Source organism: Anomaloglossus baeobatrachus, chromosome 6 (genome assembly GCF_048569485.1).
Source record: "Anomaloglossus baeobatrachus isolate aAnoBae1 chromosome 6, aAnoBae1.hap1, whole genome shotgun sequence".
In the NCBI taxonomy this organism is placed as follows: Eukaryota; Metazoa; Chordata; class Amphibia; order Anura; family Aromobatidae; genus Anomaloglossus; species Anomaloglossus baeobatrachus.
The window spans coordinates 226,476,494-226,503,543 of record NC_134358.1 but is presented as its reverse complement, the minus strand read 5'-3'; the positions used below and the strand labels follow the sequence as shown (position 1 = coordinate 226,503,543).

At 50.3% G+C, this 27,050-nt stretch overlaps 1 protein-coding gene across 1 annotated transcript in view; it reads right to left on the bottom strand.

Annotated features, from left to right (window-relative positions):
• The window catches only part of DEK (DEK proto-oncogene), an 86,690-nt gene that overhangs the window by 23,356 nt on the left and 36,284 nt on the right, over nucleotides 1–27,050 (bottom strand). Inside the window, exons 3-7 of the mRNA XM_075314704.1 lie at nucleotides 4,718–4,816; nucleotides 3,585–3,694; nucleotides 2,905–2,999; nucleotides 2,692–2,812; nucleotides 2,381–2,572 (exon numbers count right to left, since the gene is read on the bottom strand). Of these exons, the coding sequence (XP_075170819.1) occupies nucleotides 2,381–2,572; nucleotides 2,692–2,812; nucleotides 2,905–2,999; nucleotides 3,585–3,694; nucleotides 4,718–4,816 (617 nt within the window). The remainder of the gene's footprint in view (nucleotides 1–2,380; nucleotides 2,573–2,691; nucleotides 2,813–2,904; nucleotides 3,000–3,584; nucleotides 3,695–4,717; nucleotides 4,817–27,050) is intronic.

The following is a 27,050-nucleotide window of genomic DNA, read 5'->3' as shown; positions in this document are numbered from 1 at the left end:
AAGGCAACCATTTCAGGCATAGAGTCCCAAGTGAGGGAATGCATCTCCTCTAGAGAAGCAGAGATGGCTTTGAGAGCCCACACTGCTGCAAAGGATGGGGAGAACGAGGCCCCTGCCGCCTCATATACAGACTTGGCCAGAAGGTCAACCTGGCGGTCAGTGGGATCCTTAAGTCAGGTGCCATCAGCCACTGATACAACTGTCCGGGCTGAGAGTCTAGACACCGGAGGGTCTACCTTTGGTGAGTGAGCCCACTCCTTGACCACCTCTGGTGGAAAAGGAAAACGGTCATCAGAACCACGCTTTGGGAAGCGTTTGTCAGGACAGGCCCTAGGCTTGGTCACAGTGGCCTGAAAACTGAAGTGGTTAAAGAACACACTCCTTGTTCTCTTAGGCAAGGTAAACTGGTGCTTTTCTGCCAGAGAGGGTTGCTCCTCTGATACTGGCGGATTGAGGTCCAGTACAGAATTAATGGACGCAATCAAATCACTAACATCTGCGTCACCCTCGGTCAGATCAATGGGGCACATGGAGTTAGCCTCCGAGCCCCCTGTAAAGGCATCCTCCTCGTCCCGCGAGTCAGCTCGTGAATCAGAGCCGCGGGACGAGGAAGGAGAGGGGACCCTGCGTCTCCTTTTAGGAGGACGGGGTCTGGGAGCAGATGAAGAATCCTCTGTGAGCTCTGCAGAGCGAGCCGTAGCAGCAGAGGCGCCCTGAGAAGGGGGCTGATGCATGCTCAGCAGAGTCCGGGACAACTCTCCCATGGAGTCGGCAAAGGACTGGGAGATAGACTTCGAGAACAATTCTACCCAAGCCGGGGGTTCAGCCACCGGGGCCGGAGCAGCCGGAGGGACCACTGGGGAGACTCCAGGCTGAGGCACCACCATGTTAGAGCAGGCATCACAATGTGGATATGTGCTCGGTTCAGGCAGTACGAGCTTACATGCAGTGCATATTGAGTACAGCCTTGCAGCCTTGCTCCTAGTGTGAGACATGCTGCTGAGGTGGGGGCTCTGAGCCAGAATGACCCCCAGAGAGTGTAAAAGAAGGTCCACAACCGGAGGTTGTGGCTTACCAGACCGTTTGTGTGCCCTCCGGATCCCACAGCTCGGACCCCCAGACAGATTATGCAGAGATGCTGCAGCCAGCGCCGATCGGTGTGAGAACGCTGATAAAATGGCGCCGGAGTGAGGAGAGGGGGCGGGGCCTAGTCAAAGAGCAGGATCCGGAGGGCTAAGGAGATATACAGGGGAGGGAAACATCTCCTCAGAGAGGAGTGTCCTCCGCTGTGTCGAACGGCCGGTGGGCGGCGCCGCACTGTCCCTCTGCATGATTGACATGCAGGGGCAGTGAAAACGAAACTAGGCCTCAGGCGAAGCCGGGGCCTAAATTTTACAATGCGGCCGGCGCGCAGGCACCCTCAGGGCGGTTCTCAGGTGAAAACCAGAGAACCGGCCGGAAATGTCACAAAAGTTAAATAACACACTCTCCCCAACAATAAGGCTTACGCCGACCTGTGCAAGGGACCCCTGACAATAACGTCTCAAATACTTAGCTTGTGAGACGCAGGGCCAGGTCCCTGAGGGATGAGTGCTCCGTCCGGCAGGATCCTGAAAGGGCTGCGGATGGAGACCGGTCTCCTGCAAGGCAGTGAGAACCGTGCTGGCTCCCACTTCAAGCCAGAGCCCGAGGGATGGTGAAGGAGCGCAGCATGTAAGGCTCCAGCCCTGAAATCAACCTTAACAACACCGCCGACACAGTGGGGTGAGAAGGGACATGCCGGGGGTCCAGGCTTGGACCCGCTTTTCTTCAAACTCTTTAAAATCAAAAATCAGATGAGAATGCATGTGTGGATGTGTGCCTCCTGAACACAAAGCATTGAACTGGCTATATTTGGTTATCCAGGGGGTGTATATGCTCGGAGGGAGGAGCTACACTTTTTAGTGTAGTACTTTGTGTGTCCTCCGGAGGCAGAAGCTATACACCGATGGTCTGGGTCTCCCATAGGAACGATGAAGAAACAAACAAATGTGTGTTTGGGGGTTTTTTTTGTTTGTTTTTTTATATATTTGGGGTGGAAAGACTGGCAAAAAAAAAAAAACCTGTAAAAAATTGTCATGCTGCAGGTTATTTTTGCACCAAATCTGAAAGCGAAAAATAAGCAACATGTGCACAACACTTCAGAATGCTCATTGACTTTGCTGGCATAAGGATAGGCATGCACTTTTGTCACAAAACTACACCAAAAACAGTGTGCACATAGCCTTAGAAATATATTTAGTTAGAAAATTGGGTTGCCTCTTCAATACTTATTTCACCTGCTACATGCATAAACATTAGAACAGTCAATTATCTATTCACCAACACTTCTCATTTGTACCTCTTCATCTTCCTCATCACTTTCCTTTTCATCAGCTGAAGACTCCTCTTTATCTTTTTGCTCCTCCTCACTGCTAGACTCATCAGTCAAAATTACATTGGATTTACGAGACTTTGATCTTCGGGCAGATCCCGAGCTGCTTCGTTCTTTTTTGCCACCTTTAGGAGACTTGGATTTGGATTTTGGAAGAGGCTTGAAGGGGAGTATAAATAGTGTGTTAAAAAAAAAAATATTAGAAAATGTATGCTTAAGTCTCTAGAAATTAGACTTTTACATACATTGACTTTCAAGCCTAGTAGTTTAATACATACTTTTCCTGTAGACTTTGGCTCCATGAGGAATTTCATTATTCTAGAAACCAATTCACTGTTGGCTCCAGATTTTTCCAGATCAAGCACACCACACATATTTTTTAAGACATCTTTTCTAAACCTAAGAAAAATGAAAATGAAATTGCAAAAACATTGAAAAACAGCACACAATTCACCCATCCCCCAGCATTATATAGATCAACAAACACGTACTTCTTAAGCATATCTTCTTTCTTTTTGTATTGGTCGCTGCCTTTTTCAAATGGAAAGCCATTAAACTGACCAATATTTTTCTTTATCATGTTCAGCTAAAAAAAAAAAAAAGAAGCAAACATAGCAAATTAGTCTTGCACCTTCATATTTGTAGTCAATCGCTGCGTATTACACACAAAATTGAAGGATGAAAAAAAAACAAAAAAAACAAAAAACCTGTCAACTTAAAAAAACCTCCCGTAACATTAATACAAAAAAAAAAAAAACCCACAATCCAGACATCAAATCCACAACAAAGAACAGTATAACGCATGCAAATAAGAGGTCCAATACCCATTCACAAACTACCACAAAAAAAAAAATTGGTGCATTTTGAAGTCAAATACGATGTTCTAACGGTAAAGCAAACATTGAGGAACTTCCAGGCTCTAAGCCTTTTTTTATCAAATCAGGCTATCTGGATATAATCTACATCTTAAAAAATGTGCTTATATGCGGTTTGCAGTCACTGCAGTGAAATTTAAGGAAATTGGGGCAAAGAACTAAGATTATTAAGCTATGCATTTCTTGAAAGCAATGTCTAATTAAACATTTATCTAAAATTTATCTACACATATACAAGACATTATAGCAAACTTTCTGATGAGATTGGAAACAGGAGTTAAACATTTTACACTTACCGTGCCCTGACGATTGAAAAGCAGTCGATGTAAGAGTCTTAATTCTTCACATTTCTTTTTCTTTAAAAAGAATTGTACCCTTTCAATATCATACAGCTTTTTCCCCTTTCCTAAAAGGCAGGAATGCAAGTATGAAACAGAGTATCCAACAATTGTTGATAAACAAAGTCAGAGTGAATGGAGAAATGAAAGCAATTAGAAAAAAAAAAAAAAATAAATAAATGAGTGGCAAGAGCATTTTCTAGATATCCCATTGAGTGCAATAAACCACACAACCGATAAAAGTGGTCATTGTAAAAGCAATTGGTGGACACATGGTAACACAAGTTTTAGCACAGGAACAGATCCTCCAAATATGAATATTCCTTTAAAAGGGAACCTGACTGGTCATATATGATGCTCGTGGATCAGGCAGCGTGCATCAGACATTGGCTGTAGGATTTCAGACACTGCGGTATTTCAGAGAATAACATTTGGTACTTTACAAGCCACCAGGGATTGAGACACATGAAAGAATAGGCAGACAAGCGAGTCCCCAGCAGCGTCTCCCTATACACATACAGGGACCTCTCACTTAAGGGGAGCAAGAACTCACCTGTCCAGCTAGTCTGCAGATATTTAAAGTATGCTTTTCTTTGAAATGCCACAGCGTTTTAAATTCAAACATACCTAGCCGAAACCTTATAGCCAGTGTGCGAAACATGCTGTATGATCATGGGCAGTATATCAGCTGTGAGGTTCACTTTAAACTCCTTTGAACAGCGGAGACAAAATGATCCATCTCTGGTTCTCAATGCCGCCATGTAATACAATGAAAATGTCATTTCCTAGACACCTTATCAGACAAGACCACATGACCCACACCTTGCTCAAAAACTGGTGTCGTATCATATCTTGCAGTATGTAAGCTTTGTGGATCGGCACCATTATGTGTAATATCAGTGGGAAGTATCATGGAAAATCATACTGGGGGAAGGCAGCCTGGGAGTTCACAATTTACATGCTCAGCAATATAACCAATCAATGTGGACACACACACACACACACACACACACACACACACACACACACACAAAAAGGCATAGTGGTTGCATAATGGGCAGGTACTCACATGAAAGTGAAATAGTCATTACCTTCAGTTAAGACTGGATCTTTTTTCACAACTGACATTTCAAGGCACAATCTTTCCACCTTCTTCTTTTCTCTTTTACCCTCTACAATTAGGCTTTTTTCTGAGTAAGAAACAGAAATAATTTTTATTAGTAAAACAAACAAATGTCTTGCGTGCAGAGCAAGTTCTTCCATTCTAAAACAGCAGACTGCATAATAAAAGCGTTTCAGAGAAAGTATACTTTGAAGAGCCTGCTGGAGACTATAGCCAGAGATGGGACTTGTCCAGAACCACCCTCGGACAGCTCTTCCCAGTGAAGTTGTGGGCAATTGACAGAACTTTCCATATGTACACACAATGGAGAGACACATAGTCACTGTTGCCACAAAGAGGCAGCTGGGAGAGAAGCTTGACTAGTCTTCGGCTATGGTGCCTGGCTAGATCTCAAAGCAGATTTGTTCTGAAATGCTCTGTCGTTTCAGAAAATATATATACCTGGCTGCAATCATGCAACCAAGTACTGACTCATGATGCCTGTGTTTTGTGCATAAATCGCATGACAGGTTCCATTTAAAAGATTTAAAAGGTTTGTTGGTGTTGGCATACAGTAACATCAGACAGGCAAGAGTTACAAAACTAAATCAGTCTTATATGGCATAGGAAGAGATTATTCCCAACTATACATTTATGGGAAATCCACAGCTCTGCCCATCAAAGTCTATGGTTAGACTGTCATGTTGACAAACTCCCTTAAATGAAGTTTGTTTTGACGTATGACTGCTGGAACCGGAGTCTTCAGAGGTAAAATCAAGTTCCTTGTTTTCAGAACAGTGCTATACCATTGATGTGCCAAAGAGTCAGAGATGCAAGCAATGCTCGGTCACAAATCAACGTAAACAAAACTGCACTGCAGCCAATCAGTTTCAGAGAAGCAAAGAAGGGAATTTTGTTTACTTACCGTAAATTCCTTTTCTTCTAGCTCCAATTGGGAGACCCAGACAATTGGGTGTATAGCTATTGCCTCTGGAGGCCACACAAAGTATTACACTTAAAAGTGTAAGGCCCCTCCCCTTCTGGCTATACACCCCCAGTGGGATCACTGGCTCACCAGTTTTAGTGCCAAAGCAAGAAGGAGGAAAGCCAATAACTGGTTTAAAGACCAATTCAATCCGAGGAAACATCGGAGAACTGAACCATACCACATGAACAACATGTGTACCCGAAAAAACAGAAAAACCCCGAGAAAACAGGGCGGGTGCTGGGTCTCCCAATTGGAGCTAGAAGAAAAGGAATTTACGGTAAGTAAACAAAATTCCCTTCTTCTTTGTCGCTCCATTGGGAGACCCAGACAATTGGGATGTCCAAAAGCAATCCCTGGGTGGGTAAAAGAATACCTCATGATAGGGCCGTCAAACGGCCCTCTCCTACAGGTGGCCAACCGCCGCCTGAATGACTTATCTACCTAGGCTGGCGTCTGCCGAAGCGTAGGTATGCATCTGATAATGCTTGGTAAAAGTAAGTAGACTCGACCAGGTGGGTGCCTGACACACCTGCTGAGCCGTAGCCTGGTGCCGTAATGCCCAGGATGCACCCACGGCTCTGGTAGAATGGGCCTTCGGCCTTGAGAGAACCAGAAGCCCAGTAGAACTGTAGGTTTCAAGAATTGGTTCCTCGAGCCCCCGAGCAAGGGTGGATCTGGAAGCTTGCGACTGTTTACGCCGACCAGCGACAAGGACAAAGAGTGCATCCGGGTGGCGCAGGAGCGCCATGCGGGAAGTAGAACCTGAGTGCTCTCACCAGAACCAACAGATGCAAATCTTTCTGAAATTGATGGACTGGACGAGGACACAAAGAAGGTGAGGTGATATCCTGATTGATATGAAAATGGGATACCACCTTAGGGAGAAATTCCGGAACCGGACGCAGAACTACCCTGTCCTGGTGAAGGACCAGGAAGGGAGTTTGTATGAGAGCGTTGCTAGCTCGGAAACTCTCCTAAGAGACGAGACCGTTACTAGAAGGCCACTTCCCGTGAAAAACGGGAAGGGAGACATCCTTCAAAGGCTCGAAAGGCGGCATCTGGAGAGCAATTAGAACCTTGTTCAGATCTCAGGGCTCTAACGGCCGCTTGTACGGAGTGCTGAGAAGACAAACTCCCCGTAGGAACGTGCGTACCTGAGGAAGTCGTCGTTTCTGAAAAAATACAGATAGCGCTGAGACTTGTCCCTAAAGGGAACTGAGCGACAACCCATTTTCCTACCTAGATTGCAGGAAGGAAGGAAACATAGACGATGCAACCGGCCAGGGAGAAACACCCTGCGCCGAGCACCGAGATAAGAATATCTTCCACGTCCTGTGGTCAATCTTGGCGGACGTTGGTATGCTAGCCTGTCTCATGGTGGCAACCACGTCCTGAGGTAATCCTGACGACACTAGGTTCCAGGACTCAATGCCACACCATCCGGTTGAGGGCCGTAGAATTCAAATGGAAGAATGGCCCTTGAGACAGCCAGTCTGATTGGTCTGGTAGTGCCCCCGGTTAGCCTACCGTGAGGCACCACAGAACCGAGTACCACAACATCCTCGGCCAATTTGTAGCGACGAGGATGGCGCGGCCGCAGTCGGTCTTGATCTAGCGCAGTACTCTGGGCAACAATGCCAGAGGTGGCACCTAAGGTAGCTGGAACTGCGACCAATGCTGAACTAAGGCGTTTGCCGCCAGAGCTCGATGATTGTGAAACCGTGCCATGAAGCTGGCACATTGTTGTTGTGCCGTGACGCCATTAGATCGACGTCCGGCCTCTGTCAGCGGTGCCAGATCTCCTGAAACCCGTCCGGGTGAGGAGACCATACTCTTTCGGCCACACCTCAGCGACTTAGGAAGTCAGCTTCCTAGTTTCCACACTTGGGATGTGAATTGTGGATATGGTGGATGCCGTGTCTTCCACCCACATCAGAACCTGCCGGACTTCCTGGAAGGCTTGCCGGTTGCGCGTTCTTCCTTGGTGGTTGATGTATGCCACCGCTGTGGAGCTGTCTGACTGAAGTCGGATATGCTTGCTTTCCAGCCGCTGTTGGAAGGATTGTAGGGCAAGATACACTGCTCTGTGTTCAAGAACATTGATCTGAAGAGTGGACTCTTGCTGAGTCCACGTACCCTGAGCGCTGTAGTGGAGAAAAACTGCTCCCCACCCTGATAGACTCGCGTCTGTCGTAACTATCGCCCAGGACGGGGATAGGAAGGACCTTCTTTTTGACCAAGAGGTGAGAAGAAGCCACCACCGTAGAGATTCCTTGGCCGCCTGAGAAAGAACGACGACTCTGTTGAGGGACGTCGACTCCTCGTCCCATTGGCGGAGAATGTCCCATTGTAGTGGACGCAGTAAAACTGCGCGAAAGGAACTGCCTCCATTGCTACCATCTTACGTAGGAAGTGCATGAGGCGTCTCAATGTGTGCGACTGGTTCTTAAAGAAGAGCTTGCAGCCCGTAGTGAATGCTGTTTGTCTAGCGGCAGCTTCACTATCGCTGAGAGAGTAAGAAACTCTATGCCTAGATATGTTATCGATAGGGTCGGGGTCGGATCTGACTTTAAAAAGTTGATGATCCACCCAAAACTCTACAGAGTCTCCAGCGCAACTTTCGGGCAGTGTTGGCATGTTTCCTAAGAGAGTGCCTTGACAAGTAGATCGTCTAAATACGGGACCACAGAGTGACCCTGAGAGTGCAAGACTGTGACTACTGCTGCCCTGACCTTGGCGAAGACCAGTTGGACTGTCGCTAGCCGGAAGGTAGAGCTACGAACAGAGGGTGTTCGTCTCCTATAACGAAGCGTAGAAACGCTAGTGCTCTGGATCAATCGGCACGTGTGGATAAGCATCCTTGATGCCTAATGATGCTAGGAAATATCCTTGGGACCTTGAGGCGATGACATGGCGGAGGGATTCCATCCGGAACCGCCTGGTGTCCACGAGCTTGCTGAGCATTTTTAGATCCAGAACGGGACGGAACGGCCCGTTGTTATAGGTACCGCAAAGAATTTGGGGTAAAAACCGTGACCTTGTTCCTGAAGAGGAACGGGGGTCATCACTCTTTCTGCCTATAGAGTGCACCCTGTTTGCAGAAGAGCAGCGGCCCGGCCGGGAGGTGGAGAAATTCTGAAGAATCGAGTTGGAGGACGAGAAGTGAGCTCTATCCTGTACCCGTGAGACAGAATGTCTCACACTCAATGGTCATTGACCTATGGCAGCTAAATATCGCCAAGGCGGGAGAGCCTGCTACCGACCGAGGCCGCAAGTCATGAGGAAGCCGCCTTGGAAGCGGGTTTTCAGACTGTCGCTTTTTTGGGCGAGACTGAGCCCGCTAAGAATCTCCTTTTGAGTCCACATTGGACGAGGAAAAATGGGACCTGCCCGAGCCTCGAAAAGGCCGAAAACCCCGACTGCCTCTTGCTCTGTTGGGGTTTGTTGTGTCCGGGCTGAGGAAAGGATGAATCCTTACCCCTGGACTGTTTGATGGTTACATCCAACGCTCACCAAACAGTCGGTCAGCAGAAAAAAGGCAACTGGTTAGGCAACCTTTTTTGGAAGCAGAATCTGCCTTCCATTCACTTAACGAGCAGACCAGGCTCTGCTTAAAAACACGGAGTAGCGGAGGCTACCGCCGCACGGTTCGCAGAGTCCAGGACAACCTGAATCGCGTAAGAAACAAATGCAGACATTTGAGAGGTTAAGGATGCCACCTGCGGCACAGATGTACGTGTAACCGTGTCAATCTGTGTAAGACAAGCTGAAATAGCTTGGAGTGCCCCAAGGGAGAGAATGCCGGAGCCAACGGTGCGCCGACCGCCTCATAGATGGCTTTCGACCAGAGATCCATCTGTCTGTCAGTGGCATCTTTGAGTTTGCAGTTCCATCTCCCACTGCAACTATGGATCTAGCTACAAGCCTGGAGATTGGAGGATGCCGCTCGGGACATTGGGTCCAGTCCTTGACCAAGTCAGGGGACAGGGATAACGTGTATCCTAAGCCGTTTGGAGAAGCGCATATCTGGATAAGCGTGGTGTTCCTGGACTGCCTCTCTGAAGGCAGAGTGGTCCAGAAAAATACGTGAAGCTGACTCCTCCACTGGAGGAGCTGTGAGAAATAACCCACATTCTATAGATGGACGCTATAAGATTATTTACTATGGCGTCACAATCAGGTGTATCCAGATTGAGAGCGGTCTCAGGATCAGAATCCTGAGCCGCTACTTCCGCCTCATTACACAGCGAGTCCTTCTGTTAGGACCCTGATGAAACCGAGGCCGCTCATAGCGAGCCCACTTAGGCTGTCTGGGACTGACGTCCGTGCAGAGCCGTGACTCTGGGATGCGTGTGACATTCCCGGAGCTGTTAGTTATTCACACTGAGGGGGGCCATGGATCAATGATTCAACAGTGCCCATATTGTGAGAGACATGTCCGGACTGCTAGGCTTCTAGTATCATAGCCATAGTCTCAGAAAAACTGTCAGTAAATACTGCAGACACCGTCCTCATCCCCTGGCCATTAGTGCATACAATGGGAGTCTATGTACCTGCCGGCCGTATAGCCGTACATGCTGTACCAGCTGTATAGAAAAACATGTGGTTCTGCACCTTTGTTTTACACAGAGAATATGCTGATAACTCCTCCGCATAATCCAGGAGGGTATATACAACGTGCGACCAAACAGTGCAATGTATATAGTACAAGCATATCTATAAGTGCACTTCTGCACTAGTGGGGTTAGCACCACAGGTGCTGCTTAACGCCTGTTACAGCGATTGTGTGACTATCAGAATGCCAGGGTCTTCCACACTTGTCTCTGTATCGTACAGAAACTGACACTAATGGCTGCCGGTGTCCTTCTAGAGAAGGAAGCCGTGGGCGTGCCTGAGAAAGTGCGGGAATCCGGATTCACAGTGCACACAGTGAGAGGGGTGGAGTATGCAAAACATACTCCAGCTCTCAGCTCTGCTCTATGCAGCGTCACGCCCCTACCCTGACTGTCAGGGCTGTGGGCGGTAACGAAGGGAGACTAGGCCCAGAAGCCGGGGACTCGAGTTAACAGCGCGGCCGCCGTAAAAGCGCGGGCCGCGCTGAAGTCCCCGGCGCACCACAAGTGCCAGCCGCGCCGCAGTTCCAGCGGCCGGCGCGACCGATTCATAGAAGTGGCCAGCGTCCCGCCCCTCTCCTGACTGGCAGGTCTGGGGGCGGGAACGAACGGAAGCAGGCCGCAAAAGCCGGGGACTCTAGTTATCAGCGCGGCCGCCGTAAAAGCGCGGGCCGCGCTGAAGTCCCCGGCGCACCACAAGTGCCAGCCGCGCCGCTGCCAGCGGCCGGCGCGACCGATTCCTGGAAGTGGCCAGCGTCCCGCCCCTCTCCTGACTGGCAGGTCTGGGGGCGGGAACGAACGGAAGCAGGCCGCAAAAGCCGGGGACTCTAGTTATCAGCGCGGCCGCCGTAAAAGCGCAGGCCGCGCTGAAGTCCCCGGCGCACTACAAGTGCCAGCCGCGCCGCAGTCCCAGCGGCCGGCGCGACCAATTCCCATAAGTGAGCCTGCTTCAGCAAAGCTGAATGAGGCCATGGCACAGGCGCCGCAGCGCTGATGTCCCCCGGCGCACTACAACACCCAGCATGCTGCGGTGTGAGCGCCAAATGCACGGGGACACAGAGTACCTTGAGGAAGCAGGGCCATGTCCCTGATGTACTCCGCTCCATCCAGCATCTTCTCCAGGGGCTGTAGATGGAGCACGGTCTCAGTGCCTGGAGACCGGTAAATCCCACTTCACCCAGAGCCCTGTAAAAAGGGATGGGGAAGGAATCAGCATGTGGGCTCCTGCCGCCGTACCCGCAATGGGTACCTCAACCTTACAAACACCTCCGACATACAGTGGGGTGAGAAGGGAGCATGCTGGGGACACTATATGTGTCCTCTTTTCTTCCATCCGACATAGTCAGCAGCTGCTGCTGACTAAAAAGTGGAGCTATGCGTGGATGTGTTGCCTCCTTCGCACAAAGCACAAAACTGGTGAGCCAGTGATCCCACTGGGGGTGTATAGCCAGAAGGGGAGGGGCCTTACACTTTTGAGTGTAATACTTTGTGTGGCCTCCAGAGGCAATAGCTATACACCCAATTGTCTGGGTCTCCCAATGGAGCGACAAAGAAACTCTTATTTTTCAAGTCAAATAGTTTATTATAATAAATGATACCCCATTCTAGGGCAGCACATGTCCAGGACAAAAACATGATGTTTTATGTGCACAGAAGAATTGCACTAACACATCGTTCTGTGTGCATGGATGTACAGATGGCATGTGCAAGCAGGCTGTTACAGAGAACACAGATTGCCAATCGGCTAGATGCGACTAATCGTTTAACCCCTTCACACCATGGCCATTTTCCAATTTTGTTTTTTTTTTCCCCCTCTCTCTATTCCAAGAGAACAACAGTTACTCACTCCTTTATGGCAGCCCCTGTGCATAGAGAACAGTGGTCGGGATCCGACCCCATCTTTTACGTTACAGTGGGCGTCTGCTGTGACCTAGACGTGCCCCCTGGGCTGTCCAGATCACAGCAGAGGGGGGAGATCAGCGCCATCATTGTGAAGCTCACAGCGTATGCCATTTGCTCCACTGTACCCCTGTCAACCGCCGGGATATGTGAGTACAGGCCGCCTCCCCTCCCCCTGTTACAGTCTCCGCTGACACCTCACCCCTCCGCTTTCCCCAGCCCCCGCTACTGCTACCGCCACCCCTCCCCACACAGTTACCGTCTCCGCTGACACCCCCTCCCTCCCTCCTCCGCTCTCCCCAGCCACGTACGTACACGTGTGTGTGTGTGTGTGTGTGTGTGTGTGTGTGTGTGTGTGTGTGTGTGTGTGTGTGTGTGTGTGTGTGTGTCACTGCATGTGAGTACCGCCGCTGCTACCGCTGATACTGTCTGCACGGCTGTGTATCTAATCCTCTCCTGTGATACTGTCTGCTGAGCAGTGTATCTAATCCTATCCTGTGTGATCCTGTCTGTTTAGCTGTGTAGCTAATCCTATCCTGTGATACTAACTGCTGAGCCTTGTATCTAATCCTCTCCTGTGTGATACGGTCTGCTGAGCTGTGTATCTAATCCTATCCTGTGTGATACTTCTGCTGTCCTTGGTGACACTTTAGACATTTCTGGTCACCAACAAAATGGCTGTGCACTGTGTCGCTACATGTCAGTCTGTTGTGTTGTAAACACTCAGATTGGGAGGGGGGAGGCATGCCATCACACACAGGAGAGCAGACTCCGCCCACTTTACTGCAGCTGTAATCTGAGCTTTTTATACAGTTGAATTTCTGTAGGATTTCAGAAGCTGCTCCCCCTAGTGTTTAACAGTGGAAAATATTTAACTTTATTTTTTTTATATTTTGCTCAATTAAAAAAAAACTAATATTTAAACAAAACGTTAAAATATTATTACTTTCCATTTTTTCAGTTATGGATTTTTTTTTTTCTGGACGATACATTCCCTTTAAGTTATAGCTGATCTCTAGGTGTTAGCCAGGGATGGTCTCCTCACCAACCCTGGCTGTGTAACCACCTAAATAGCGCGATCAATAGTGATTGCAGTATTCAGCTGGCTGGAAGAGGGAGCATGCTTCCTCTCCCATGCAATTGGGACCCCCGTGATGTGATCATGAAGCCTGTTGCCATGGCAACCCAAGGTCTTTTTCTTAGCTTCTTGCCAGAAACTGGGTCTAAGAAGCTTATGTCAGTGCAGCACAGAAAGGTATAATGTATTGCAATGCTGGTGCACTGCAATACTTTATACCAGTGATCAGAGTAATAAAAGTTGAAGTCTCACATAGGGACTAAGTAAAAAAAATAAGTAAATAAAAAAACAAAACTATATATATATATATATATATTTTCAGCAACAACATCCGGTAATACGTGAAAAATCCATCCTCTTTAACTAATACATTAGAAAAATGAAGCTTTAAATTAAAAAAAAAAAAAAAAATAGACAGGGATGCGTTTCAGACATAGCCCTTATTCAGGAGTCTATCCAGAACGGACTGGTCCGCTAATAGAACGGGAAGAATGGGGAGGGAGAAAGACTGAACAGGAAATGACATGGAACAATTCCTTACAAGCATCTTAGACACATATACAGAATTATATCAGAAAGAGACACACATAGTAACTCAGTAATCAATAGAATCCCTGTTTATCCTTTAAAAATACAGAGCTTTCAATGGACTAAATAAACAATGGATTTTTTACGTATTACCAGATGTCGTTGATGGATACCCTTGTTTCCGTACTCCTTGTGAATTTGTGGCCGACATTAATGTGTCCTTGCAATGTCTGGTAGATTTGACTTCTCAAAAGGAATAGGTGAGCGGGATAGAAATATATGAAATATACACAGTTTGGTATTGCCGTTCCAGAACAACCCAAACTATGAAAGTTACTAGTTAATTACTTCAGTGAACACCGTAAAAGAAAAGTTGTAGCACAATGGTATCCCTGTATTCGTGCTGACCCAATGAATAAAATGGTCATCACTTTTACTACACGGTGAACAAACAAAACCAAAAACTTTAAACTATTCCTCAGTTGCCATTTCTTCTAGATTCTGCCTCACAAAGAGAGGAATGGAAAACGATCAACAATTAGGTGGCCCTAAATGGTACCAATAAGAACTCCAACTCATCCTGCAAAAACAAGCCCTCACATGACTGTTGGCAGGAAGATTAAAAAACAAAGCCTTCAAAATTTGCTGATGAGCAAAAAACGGATTTTTGTGTACTCCCCATAAAATCGTTTTCTCTTAGCCATCATTGGGGGGACACAGGACCATGGGTGTTATGCTACCTATCCATAGGAGGACACTAAGTAGATGCAAAAAGCATAGCTCCTCCTCTGCAGAATACACCCCCTGGCCAGGCAACCTCCGTTTTAGTACACAAGCAGTAGGAGAAAAAGCCAGTAAAAACTTCTCAACAGCGCAACATGAGAAAAAAGGAGTCATAAACACATAAGGTACTGAGAGAACCAAGGTCCAACAGGGCAACAGGGTGGGTGCTGTGTCCCCCAATGATGGCTAAGAGAAAACGATTTTACGATGAGTACACAAAATTCAGTTTTTCTCTGACGCCTCATTGGGGAACACAGGACCATGGGACGTCCTAAAGCAGTCCATGGGTGGGAAAAATAAAAACAAGACAACGTAACCCAAGGACTAGGAACCAGTCCCAGACAGCCTGGAGCATTACTAAGAAAAAGGTGCTCTACTGCCGTTTGCAGAATTGTCCTACCCAGATTTGCCTCAGCAGAAAACCTGGGTATGGACTCTGTAATGCTTTGAAAACGTATGTAGGCTAGACCAGGTCGCAGCCTTACACACCTGTTCCACTGAAGCCTGATGCCAAATGGCCCACGAAGCGCCAACTGCTCGCGTGGAATGAGCCCGCAGCCCACTAGGAATGGGCTTGAGTTGCAAGTGGTAGACTTCCTGGATCGCAGAGAGAATCCAGCGAGCCAGAGTCGCCTTTGAAGCTGCCTGTCCCTTCTTAGGCCCCTGAGGAATGACGAACAAAGAGTCCGTTTTCCTAGGGGGGCTGTCCTGGATATGTAATATCTGAGAGCTCTGACTAGGTCTAACGAATGCAGAGACCTTTCCACCCTATGAACTGGGTGTGGACAAAAAGGAAGGCAGAACAATGTCCTCGTTCAAATGAAACTGGGTAGGAACCTTTGGAAGAAAATCCGGAAGGGGGCGCAGAACCACCTTGTCCTGGTGGAAAAAAAAAAAAAAAAAAATCGCGGCAAGAGAGAGTACTGCCAGCTCCGAAACCCGTCTGATGGACGTAATTGCCACCAGGAATGTTACCTTCCAGGACAGAAGAGCAAGGGAGGATTCCTTGAGAGGTTCAAAGGGAGACCTCTGGAGACCGTCCAGAACGAGATTGAGGTCCCATGGGTCCAGCGGCCATTTGTACGGGGGAACTAGATGGGAAACGCCCTGGAGGAAGGTCTTGACCTGCGGTTTTTGAGCCAGGCGGCATTGGTAGAAGATTGAGAACGCTGAGACCTGCCCTTTAAGGGAACTGAGAGCAGACCTGCAGAAAATCGAGAATTCTGGGGATGGCCAGAGGCAGAGGCTGGACGTTAGTGTCCCTGCACAATGAAAGGAAGATTTTCCACGTACGGTGGTAAATGCGGGATGAAACAGGTTTTCGGACGCTGATCATGGTGGAGATAACCGCGGGGGAGAATCCTGCTCTTGTTAATACCCAGGTCTCCATGGCCATGCCGTCAGCTTCAGGGCTCTGGAGTTCTGATGGGAAATGGGCCCTTGGGTCAGCAAGGCTGGGATGTCTGGAAGGCGCCACGGTACATCTACGAGCATTTGTACTAATTCGTCGTACCAGGCGCGCCTGGGCCAGTCCGGTGCTATCAGTATCACCGGGACTCCCTCTGCCTTGATTTTCCTGATTACCCGCGGCAGCAGAGGTAGAGGTGGAAATATGTAAGGCAGGCGGAAGTGGAGCCAGGAGCAGACTAGAGCATCCACGCCGATGGACTGCAGATCGCATGACCTGGCTATGAACGCGGGTACCTTTGCGTTCAACCTTGAGGCCATTAGATCCACGTCTGGTGTACCCCAGCGAGTGCAGATGTGTAGGAACACTTCTGGGTGGAGAGACCACTCTCCGGCGGCCAGGCCTTGGCGACTTAGAAGTCTGTTGCCCAGTTCTCTACTCCCGGTATGTGTACCGCTGATATCACTGACCCTGTCGATTCGGCCCAGCTGAGGATCCGGTGGGCCTCGAGATAAGCTACTTGCTGCAGGTGTCCCCCTGCCGATTGATGTAGGCTACAGCTGTCGCATTGTCCGATTGGACTCGAATCTGATGACCCGCTAGCAGAGGGCAAAACGCCCTGAGCGCGAGGAAGATCGCGCAGATTTCCAGGATTTTTATGGGTATGGAAGACTCCTGGGACGTCCAACGTCCTTGAGCAGTGTGGTGCCGGTACACTGCTCCCCAGCCTAGGAGGCTGGCGTCCGTGGTCAGGACCAGCCAGTTCACTGGGAGAAAAGATCTCCCCTTCGATAGGGATGAGGACCGAAGCCACTAGCAGAGTGCGTACCTGACTGAAGGAGTCAGGTGAAGATGTCTGTCCAGGGAGAAAGGGCTCTTGTCCCAGGCCGCTAGAAGGGCTAGCTGCAGTAGGTGATGGATCGTGATGGGATTGGGGATGATTTGTCTAGATTCACTAGCCACCCTAAGCAGGATAGGGTGTCCACAGTGATCTGTATGCTGGCTGAGCAGTCGCGGTAGGAGGGGGCCTTGATGAGGAGGTCGTCCAAGTAAGGGAGAACGACTACTCCCCTGGCGTGAAGGACGCTCATGGCGGCCGCCATGACTTTGGTGAAGACCCTTGGTGCGGTGGCAAGGCCGAAGGGTAGAGCTACGAATTGAAAGTGGGAGTCCTGAATTGCGAAGCGGAGGAGCTTTTGGTGATCTGGGGCGATGGGTATGTGCAGGTAAGCGTCCTTGATGTCTATGGAGGCGAGGAATTCCCCTTCGACCATGGATGCAATAATGGACCTTAGGGACTCCATTCTGAATCTCCGTACGTGCACATGTTTGTTTAGGTGTTTGAGGTCCAGGATGGGTCGAACTGACCCATCCTTTTTGGGGGCCACAAAGAGGTTGGAATAAAAACCCCTGAACTTCTCGTCGTCCGGGACAGTTATCACTCCCGCTGTTTGGAGCGAGTGGATTGCTGAGAAAAAAAGCTTTGCGTCGTTTTCGAGTCTTTGGGGGGTTTGAGAGAAAGAATCGACTCGGGGGTCGGGTCCTGGTAACCGGAAGACACAAGGTCTCGCATCCATTTGTCGTCTGAGGCGGCAGCCCAGATGTGTTGAAAGAGCCGCAGTCGACCTCCTACAATGAGTGTGTCTTCCAGGGCGCCGAAGGAGTCATGAGGGGGGGAAAAAACGTCGTGGACGAATCTCCCTAGTCCTGGACTGTTTCGGTCTAGGCTGCCATGACGAAGTGGGTTTCGGGGAGAGCTGAGAAGGTCGGTCCCTGCATGGCGGGGACAGCACGGGATGTCGACAAACCAATGAGTTCCGAAAGGAGCGGAACGAGGACTGTGGACGTCTGGTGAAGGTCGTCCTGGACTTCAGCTGGGGGAGGGAGGTACTCTTTCCTCCCGTGGCGTCAGAAATGAGCTTGTCCAGACGTTCGCCAAACCATCAGTCTGGAAAAAAGGGAAGGCCCGTGAGAGACTTCTTGGAGGCAGAGTCTGCTCGCCATTGTCGGAGCGAGAGAGCTCTGCGGATGGCTATGGTATTTGAGGCGGCAAACGCTGCGCAGGTAGCAGCGTCCATGGAGGCCTGCATGAGGTACTCCGCCACAGCGGCAATTTGAGCTGTTACCTCTGTGAAGGTATGAGTGAACTGGGATTCCTCAAGCGAAGTGTTAAGGGATTCTGCCCAGACCGAGATCGCCTTTGCAACCCACACAGAGGCAAAGGAGGGCGAGAGGGAGGAACCTGCAGCCTCAAAAGCAGAGCGGGCGAGGTGCTCCACTTGTCTGTCTGTCGGGTCCTTGATGGAGGAACCATCGGGTAAAAACAGGAGCGTCTTTGTGGCAAGGCGGGAGACCGGGGGTGGGGGTGGGGGGGACCCGGACTCCATGAGTTTTCGGTTACCGAAGCACCTGTCAGGCTTCACCCTTTGCTTTGTGAGGATAACCTGAAACTCTTATCAGCGATCCTCCACATGCAGAGTTTGGTTGACTGCTGCTATAAGGGAGTCTATTGCAGTTTGATCATCTGGAGAGGATGAAACCAAGGAATCCTCCTGGTACAAACAGCATTCTCCCTCCTCCAGCTCTTCAGAAGCTGTGGAGCGTGTGGGAGAGCCTGCCCTGTATGCTCCCGAGGGAGAGTCATGGGGTCCATGAGAGAGTGCTGGAGACACCCGGCCGTGTGCTCTTTTCCTGATCCCTGCAACCGGTGAAGCATGTGCCCGGATTACCTCAAAAGGATCCTCCATAGAGGTATCCTCAGGCTGCGTTCCGTCCAGGGGCCCAGAAGGGTGTGGAGGACGACATTGTATAACCAGAACCAGGTTCTGTGAGTTTTTCCATGGATTGGGACAGAAACTGTGCCCATTCCGGTGGGCTGGGAGCCCTAGGCTCTGGGCTGACTGTTACGACGGTGGTGGCGGGGTGGGGGGGGGGGTCTTGGGGGGCTATAGGGGCACAGGAACCACAGAGAGAAGAGGTGTGTTTACGTGGTAGCTCAGCGTGGCAGGCAGTGCAGGCTGAATAATCTCTTAGTACCCTTAGAATTATGCATGCTCCTAATAGGAGTATGCCAGGAGGGGGAGCAATGCTCGGCAGAGCTACAAGTGAAGCAAGTACCTCACCAGAATCAGCCGATGGTCCTGCGTCCTCAGGAAAGAGTAAGCTCTGTGGAGAACTTCGCACGCTTTCCGGGAGGGGGGGGGGGGGGTGCGGGGCTTATCGCAGCCCGTGGGGGGCGGGGCTCAGCGCTAAAAGAGCGCCAAGAAGAAGTCAGTCAGTGTGCCCCCCCTGCTGTCGGTAGCAAAAAAAAACGGCGGGAAGGGAGCTTCTGTGACAGTTTTTCTCCCCCTCCCTCCAGTCAGCACACAGCTTGGTGGATTATCTCTGCCGGCTTTCCTGCAATCAGAGCACGCAGCTAGAGCAAATAAGCAGATCAAATAAACAGTGAGTTCCTGAGCTCTGGGCCCTCCCCCCACCACCAATTATCTGTGCAGGATTTTCTGCAAACAGCGAGGGACTTCCCCCTCCCCCCTCCTCCAGCCAGCAGGCAGCTAGAGAAAAATTAACACTGTGTTCAGGATCCCTGGGGCTCTCCTCCTTGCAATCAGCAAGGGACTTTCTTTTCTTCCTTTGGCTGGGAAACCAGTCAGGGGGGGATCTCACCTTAACGCTGCCTCAGTCCAGGCAGTGGAAATAGCAGAGTCAGCTTGCTGTGTCCGGCCACACAGGTGCCATGTTCAACTCAGAGCCTGCAAAGAGGGGCTGAGGAATTGTGCCTCTGCCCTGGGCTCTGGAAAAATCGGTGTCTGTGGGACCCGTCGTCCAGTAAAAGGCAGCCCAGGATCCAGCGTCGCAGGAGGGGGTATGTGGAGACGACACTCTGCGTTCCCGCCCGTTGATGGCATTGGGAGATCGGTCCCAAAGGGAAACAGTCGCCCTGAAAAAAAATAAAACCTTGAAAGGATGTGCCTCCTACAGACACTAAGCTAAAACTGAGGTTGCCTGGTCCGGCCAGGGGGTGTATACTGCAGAGGAGGAGCTATGCTTTTGCATCTACTTAGTGTCCTCCTATGGATAGGCAGAATAACACCCATGGTCCTGTGTCCCCCAGTGAGGCGTCAGAAAAACCTTTATTTTGTAAAAAAAAAAAAAAAAACCACAACCGAGGTTTTTATGCTTTTGGTGATGACAGCAAAAGCTTACAAAAAAAAAAAAAAATAAAAATTCTATATAAATCTGGTATTGCTGTAAAATCGTACTGACCTGAGAAATAAAGCCACCTAACCATTTATACCACGGGGTGAATATAGGGTAAAAAAAAAAATAGTAATTAAAGGGAACCACTCAAAAGGATTTACATATATAAGCTAAAGCCAGTGCTATACTGGCACTATCAGGTTGATTCTCTTCATATCATTAGTGCTCAGCTCGGATATTTAGGTTTTGAAATCCAAGAAGGTAAAGTTTATAAAGAAGGGAATTTTGTTACTTACCGTAAATTCCTTTTCTTCTAGCTCTTATTGGGAGACCCAGACGATTGGGTGTATAGCACTGCCTCCGGAGGCCACACAAAGCAATTACACTAAAAAGTGTAAGGCCCCTCCCCTTCTGGCTATACACCCCCAGTGGGATCACTGGCTCACCAGTTTTAGTGCAAAAGCAAGAAGGAGGAAAGCCAATAACTGGTTTAAACAATTCTCTCCGAGTAACAACGGAGAACTGAAAACCGTTCAACATGAACAACATGTGTACCCGCAAACAAACCAAAAATCCCGAAGGACAACAGGGCGGGTGCTGGGTCTCCCAATAAGAGCTAGAAGAAAAGGAATTTACGGTAAGTAACAAAATTCCCTTCTTCTTCAGCGCTCTATTGGGAGACCCAGACGATTGGGACGTCCAAAAGCTGTCCCTGGGTGGGTAAAGAAATACCTCATGTTAGAGCTGCAAGACAGCCCTCCCCTACGAGGAGGCAACTGCCGCCTGCAGGACTCTTCTACCTAGGCTGGCGTCCGCCGAAGCATAGGTATGCACCTGATAATGTTTGGTGAAAGTGTGCAGACTCGACCAGGTAGCTGCCTGGCACACCTGTTGAGCCGTAGCCTGGTGTCGTAATGCCCAGGATGCACCCACGGCTCTGGTAGAATGGGCCTTCAGCCCTGAAGGAACCGGAAGCCCAGCAGAACGGTAGGCTTCAAGAATTGGTTCTTTGATCCATCGAGCCAGGGTGGCCTTAGAAGCCTGCGACCCTTTGCGCTGACCAGCGACAAGGACAAAGAGTGCATCCGAACGGCGCAAGGGCGCCGTGCGGGAAATGTAGATTCTGAGTGCTCTCACCAGATCTAACAAATTTAAATCTTTCTCATACCGATGAACTGCATGAGGACAAAACGAAGGCAAAGAGATATCCTGATTAAGATGAAAAGAGGATACCACCTTCGGGAGAAACTCCTGAATGGGGCGCAGCACAACCTTGTCCTGGTGGAAGACCAGGAAGGGAGCCTTGGATGATAGTGCTGCCAGCTCAGACACTCTCCGAAGAGATGTGATCGCTACTAGAAAAGCCACTTTCTGTGATAGTCTAGAAAGTGAAACCTCCCTCAGAGGCTCGAAGGGCGGCTTCTGGAGGGCAACTAGTACCCTGTTCAGATCCCATGGATCTAACGGCCGCTTGTACGGGGGTACAATATGACAAACCCCCTGCAGGAACGTGCGCACCTTAGGAAGGCGTGCCAAACGCCTCTGAAAAAAGACGGATAGCGCCGAGACCTGACCTTTAAGGGAGCTGAGCGACAAACCTTTTTCTAACCCAGATTGCAGGAAAGAAAGAAAGGTAGGCAATGCAAATGGCCAGGGAGACACTCCCTGAGCAGAGGACCAGGATAAGAACATCCTCCACGTTCTGTGGTAGATCTTAGCAGACGTGGGCTTCCTAGCCTGTCTCATGGTGGCAACGACCCCTTGGGACAATCCTGAAGACGCTAGGATCCAGGACTCAATGGCCACACAGTCAGGTTCAGGGCCGCAGAATTCCGATGGAAAAACGGCCCTTGGGACAGCAAGTCTGGTCGGTCTGGTAGTGCCCACGGTTGGCCGACCGTGAGCTGCCACAGATCCGGATACCACGCCCTCCTCGGCCAGTCTGGGGCGACAAGTATGACGCGGCTGCAATCGGATCTGATCTTGCGTAGCACTCTGGGCAAGAGTGCCAGAGGTGGAAACACATAAGGGAGCCGGAACTGCGACCAATCTTGCACTAGGGCGTCTGCCGCCAGCGCTCTTTGATCGCGAGACCGTGCCATGAAGGTTGGGACCTTGTTGTTGTGCCGTGACGCCATTAGATCGACGTCCGGCACCCCCCAGCGGCGACAGATTTCCTGAAACACGTCTGGGTGAAGGGACCATTCCCCTGCGTCCATGCCCTGGCGACTGAGGAAGTCTGCTTCCCAGTTTTCTACGCCGGGGATGTGAACTGCGGATATGGTGGAGGCTGTGGCTTCCACCCACATCAGAATCCGCCGGACTTCCTGGAAGGCTTGCCGACTGCGTGTCCCCCCTTGGTGGTTGATGTATGCCACCGCTGTGGAGTTGTCCGACTGAATTCGGATCTGCTTTCCCTCCAGCCACTGCTGGAAGGCTAGTAGGGCAAGATACACTGCTCTGATTTCCAGAACATTGATCTGAAGGGTGGACTCCTGCCGAGTCCACGTACCCTGAGCCCTGTGGTGGAGAAAAACTGCTCCCCACCCTGACAGACTCGCGTCTGTCGTGACCACCGCCCAAGACGGTGGTAGGAAGGATCTTCCCTGTGATAATGAGGTGGGAAGAAGCCACCACTGCAGAGAGTCCTTGGCCGTCTGGGAAAGGGAGACTTTCCTGTCTAGGGATGTTGACTTCCCGTCCCATTGGCGGAGAATGTCCCATTGAAGTGGACGCAGATGAAACTGCGCAAACGGAACCGCCTCTATTGCCGCCACCATCTTCCCGAGGAAGTGCATGAGGCGTCTTAAGGAGTGCGACTGACTTTGAAGGAGAGCCTGCACCCCAGTCTGTAGAGACCGCTGCTTGTCCAGCGGAAGCTTCACTATCGCTGAGAGAGTATGAAACTCCATGCCAAGATACGTTAGTGATTGGGTCGGTGACAGATTTGACTTCGGGAAGTTGATGATCCACCCGAACGCCTGGAGAGTCTCCAGTGCAACATTCAGGCTGAGTTGGCATGCCTCTTGAGAGGGTGCCTTGACCAGTAGATCGTCCAAGTAAGGGATCACAGAGTGTCCGTGAGAGTGCAAGACTGCTACCACTGCCGCCATGATCTTGGTGAACACCCGAGGGGCTGTCGCCAGACCAAATGGCAGAGCTACGAACTGAAGATGGTCGTCTCCTATCACGAAGCGTAGAAAGCGTTGGTGCTCTGTAGCAATCGGCACGTGGAGATAAGCATCTTTGATGTCTATTGATGCTATGAAATCTCCTTGAGACATTGAGGCAATGACTGAGCGGAGGGATTCCATCCGGAACCGCCTGGCGTTCACATGCTTGTTGAGCAGTTTTAGGTCCAGAACAGGACGGAAGGAGCCGTCCTCTTTTGGAACCACAAAGAGATTGGAGTAAAATCCTCGCCCTCGTTCCTGAGGGGGGACAGGGATCACGACTCCTTCTGCTCTTAGAGAGTCCACCGCCTGCAGCAGGGCATCTGCTCGGTTGGGGTGTGGGGAGGTTCTGAAGAACCGAAGTGGAGGTCGAGAACTGAACTCGATTCTGTACCCGCGAGACAAAATGTCTGTTACCCACCGGTCCTTGACCTGTGACAGCCAAATGTCGCAAAAGCGGGAGAGCCTGCCACCGACCGAGGATGCGGAGGGAGGAGGCCGAAAGTCATGAGGTAGCCGCTTTGGAAGCGGTTCCTCCATTTGCTTTCCTGGGGCGTGAGTGAGCCCGCCAGGAATCTGAGCTCCCTTGTTCTTTCTGAGTCCTTTTGGACGAGGAGAATTGGGCCTTGCCCGAGCCTCGAAAGGACCGAAACCTCGACTGCCACTTTTTCTGTTGAGGTTTACTTGCTCTGGGCTGTGGTAAGGAAGAGTCCTTACCCTTGGACTGTTTTATGATTTCAGCCAATGGCTCACCAAACAGTCTGTCTCTGGATAATGGCAGGCTGGTTAAGCATTTTTTGGAACCAGCATCTGCTTTCCAGTCCTTTAACCACAAGGCTCTGCGCAAAACCACAGAATTGGCGGACGCCATAGCGGTACGGCTCGTAGATTCTAGGACAGCATTGATAGCATAGGTCGCAAACGCAGACATTTGCGAAGTTAGGGACGCCACCTGCGTCACTGCTGGATGTATGATAGCATCCACCTGTGCTAAACCAGCTGAAATAGCTTGGAGTGCCCACACGGCCGCGAATGCTGGAGCAAACGACGCGCCGATAGCTTCATAGACAGATTTCAACCAAAGGTCCATCTGTCTGTCGTTGGCATCTTTAAGTGAAGCGCCATCCTCTACTGCGACTATGGATCTAGCCGCAAGCTTGGAAATTGGGGGATCCACCTTTGGACACTGGGTCCAGCGTTTGGTCACCTCAGCAGGAAAAGGGTAACGGGTATCCTTAGAACGTTTAGAGAAACGCTTATCTGGATGAGCGTCGTGTTTCTGGATCGATTCTCTGAAGTCAGAGTGGTCCAAAAAAGCACTTAATTTACGCTTGGGATACAGGAAATGGAACTTCTCCTGCTGTGCCGCTGCCTCCTCTTCAGAAGGGGCTGGGGGAGAAATATCCAACAGTCTATTAATCGCCGATATAAGGTCATTAACCATGGCGTCACCATCAGGGGCATCCAGATTGAAAGGAGCCTCAGGATTAGAATCCTGATCACCGTCCTCAGTCTCATCACAGAGAGACTCTTCTCGCTGAGACCCTGAGCAGTGTGATGACGTGGAGGGTCTTTCCCAGCGAGCTCGCTTAGGCTGCCTGGGACTGTCATCTGAGTCAGAGACTTCAGCTTGTGATGCTTGAGACCCCCTTGAAGTACGGATTAGTTCCAACTGAGGGGGACCGGAGAGCATAGACACAGCAGTGTCCATGGTCTGAGTAACTGGCCTGGACTGCAAGGTCTCCAGGATTTTTAACATAGTCACAGACATTTTGTCAGCAAAAACTGCAAAGTCTGTCCCCGTCACCGGGGCAGGGTTCACAGGCGTCTCTGCCTGGGCTACCACCACATTAGGCTCTGGCTGACGGAGTGCCACTGGGACTGAACATTGCATACAATGTGAGTCTTTGGAGCCTGCCGGTAGATCAGCCCCACATGCAGTACAAACAGTGTACACAGCCTGTGCCTTGGCACCCTTGCGTTTTGCGGATGACATGTTGCTGCCTCCTCAGAGCAGTACAGGGTGTCCAGCCAAGAAGCGACCTTACAGTGCAACTATATATATATATGGTACTAAGAAAAAAGTACACTAATATAACACTGAGGCACAAGTGGGGCCAGCACTAAAGTGCAGCTTACCGCCCGCTTAGGAGCGGGTGTGTGGTCGCCGAAATCCCTTTAGTCTGGGTCTCCCAGAGCCTGCTGCCTTTCCCCAGCCAGACCGCATGTGTAATGGCTGCCGGCGTCCTTGTGGAGAGGGGGGCGGGCCCTGGGCGTATACAGACGAAGAGCGGGAAGCCTGCTTCCCACTGTGCCTAGTGAGAGGGCTGGAGCATGTAAATAAAGCTCCAGCCCTCGGCGCTGCCAATTGAGCAGCGTCTCTCCCCTACCCTGATTGACAGGGTGGGGGCGGGAACGAAGCGGCGCTAGGCCGCAGAAGCCGGGGGCTAAAGATAGAAGCGCCGCCGCCGTAAAAGCGCGGTCGGCGCAAAGTCCCCGGCGCACCACAAGTCGCAGCTGCGCCGCCGCTCCAGCAGCGGTCGGCGCAGTAGTTCCCAACATGTAACGTCACTCAGCAAAGCTGCAGTGACCTAACCCCAGCGCACAGCGCTACTGTCCCCGGCGCACTATAACGCTCAGCAAGCCTTGAGAGTGTCCGTGCCTGCCGGGGACACAGAGTACCTGAAAGTTGCAGGGCCTTGTCCCTGAACGGCACTCCCGCTCCAAATCCAGCAGGTTCTCTGGGTCTGTGGATGGAGCCCGGCCTCAGGGCTTGGAGGCCGGTAAGATCCCACTTCCACAGAGCCCTAAGGGGATGTGGAAGGAAAACAGCATGTGGGCTCCAGCCTCTGTACCAGCAATAGGTACCTCAACCTTACAAGCACCACCGCGGGTGAGAAGGGAGCATGCTGGGGGCCCCATATGGGCCCTCTTTTCTTCCATCCGATATAGCCAGCAGCTACTGCTGACTACAAACAGTGGAGCTATGCGTGGATGTCTGACCTCCTTCGCACAAAGCAGAAAACTGGTGAGCCAGTGATCCCACTGGGGGTGTATAGCCAGAAGGGGAGGGGCCTTACACTTTTTAGTGTAATTGCTTTGTGTGGCCTCCGGAGGCAGTGCTATACACCCAATCGTCTGGGTCTCCCAATAGAGCGCTGAAGAAATCAGCAGCTTCTTTAGTGACAGCAGCTGAGGATCAGATAATATCTGAATGCATAGTTATCCGCTCCCTCTGTTAGAATTAGCATAAGCATTACCAGACCAGACCAGACCAGAAGGGGTGGAGCCTCAGCCAACAGAAAAATGTTGCTTCCTGATATCAGCTTTGTAGGTTGGGGCCCCGCTCCTTCTGGTCACATGGGTATAACCTCACCACAGGTCCTGTAGGTCAACTGTATAATACTTATGCCAATTCTAACAGAGGGAGGGGATAACTATGCATAATCCCCACATATTATCTGACCCTCAGCTGCTGTCACTTAAGAAGCTGATTTTATAAACTTTACTTTCTTGGATTTCAAAACCTAAACATCCGTGCTGACCACTACAGGTATGCAGAGAATCAACCTGATCGTGCCAGTATAGCACTGGCTTTAGGTTAAATACAAAAATCCTGGCGATTGATTCTCTTTAACCCCTTCAGCCCCGGGGC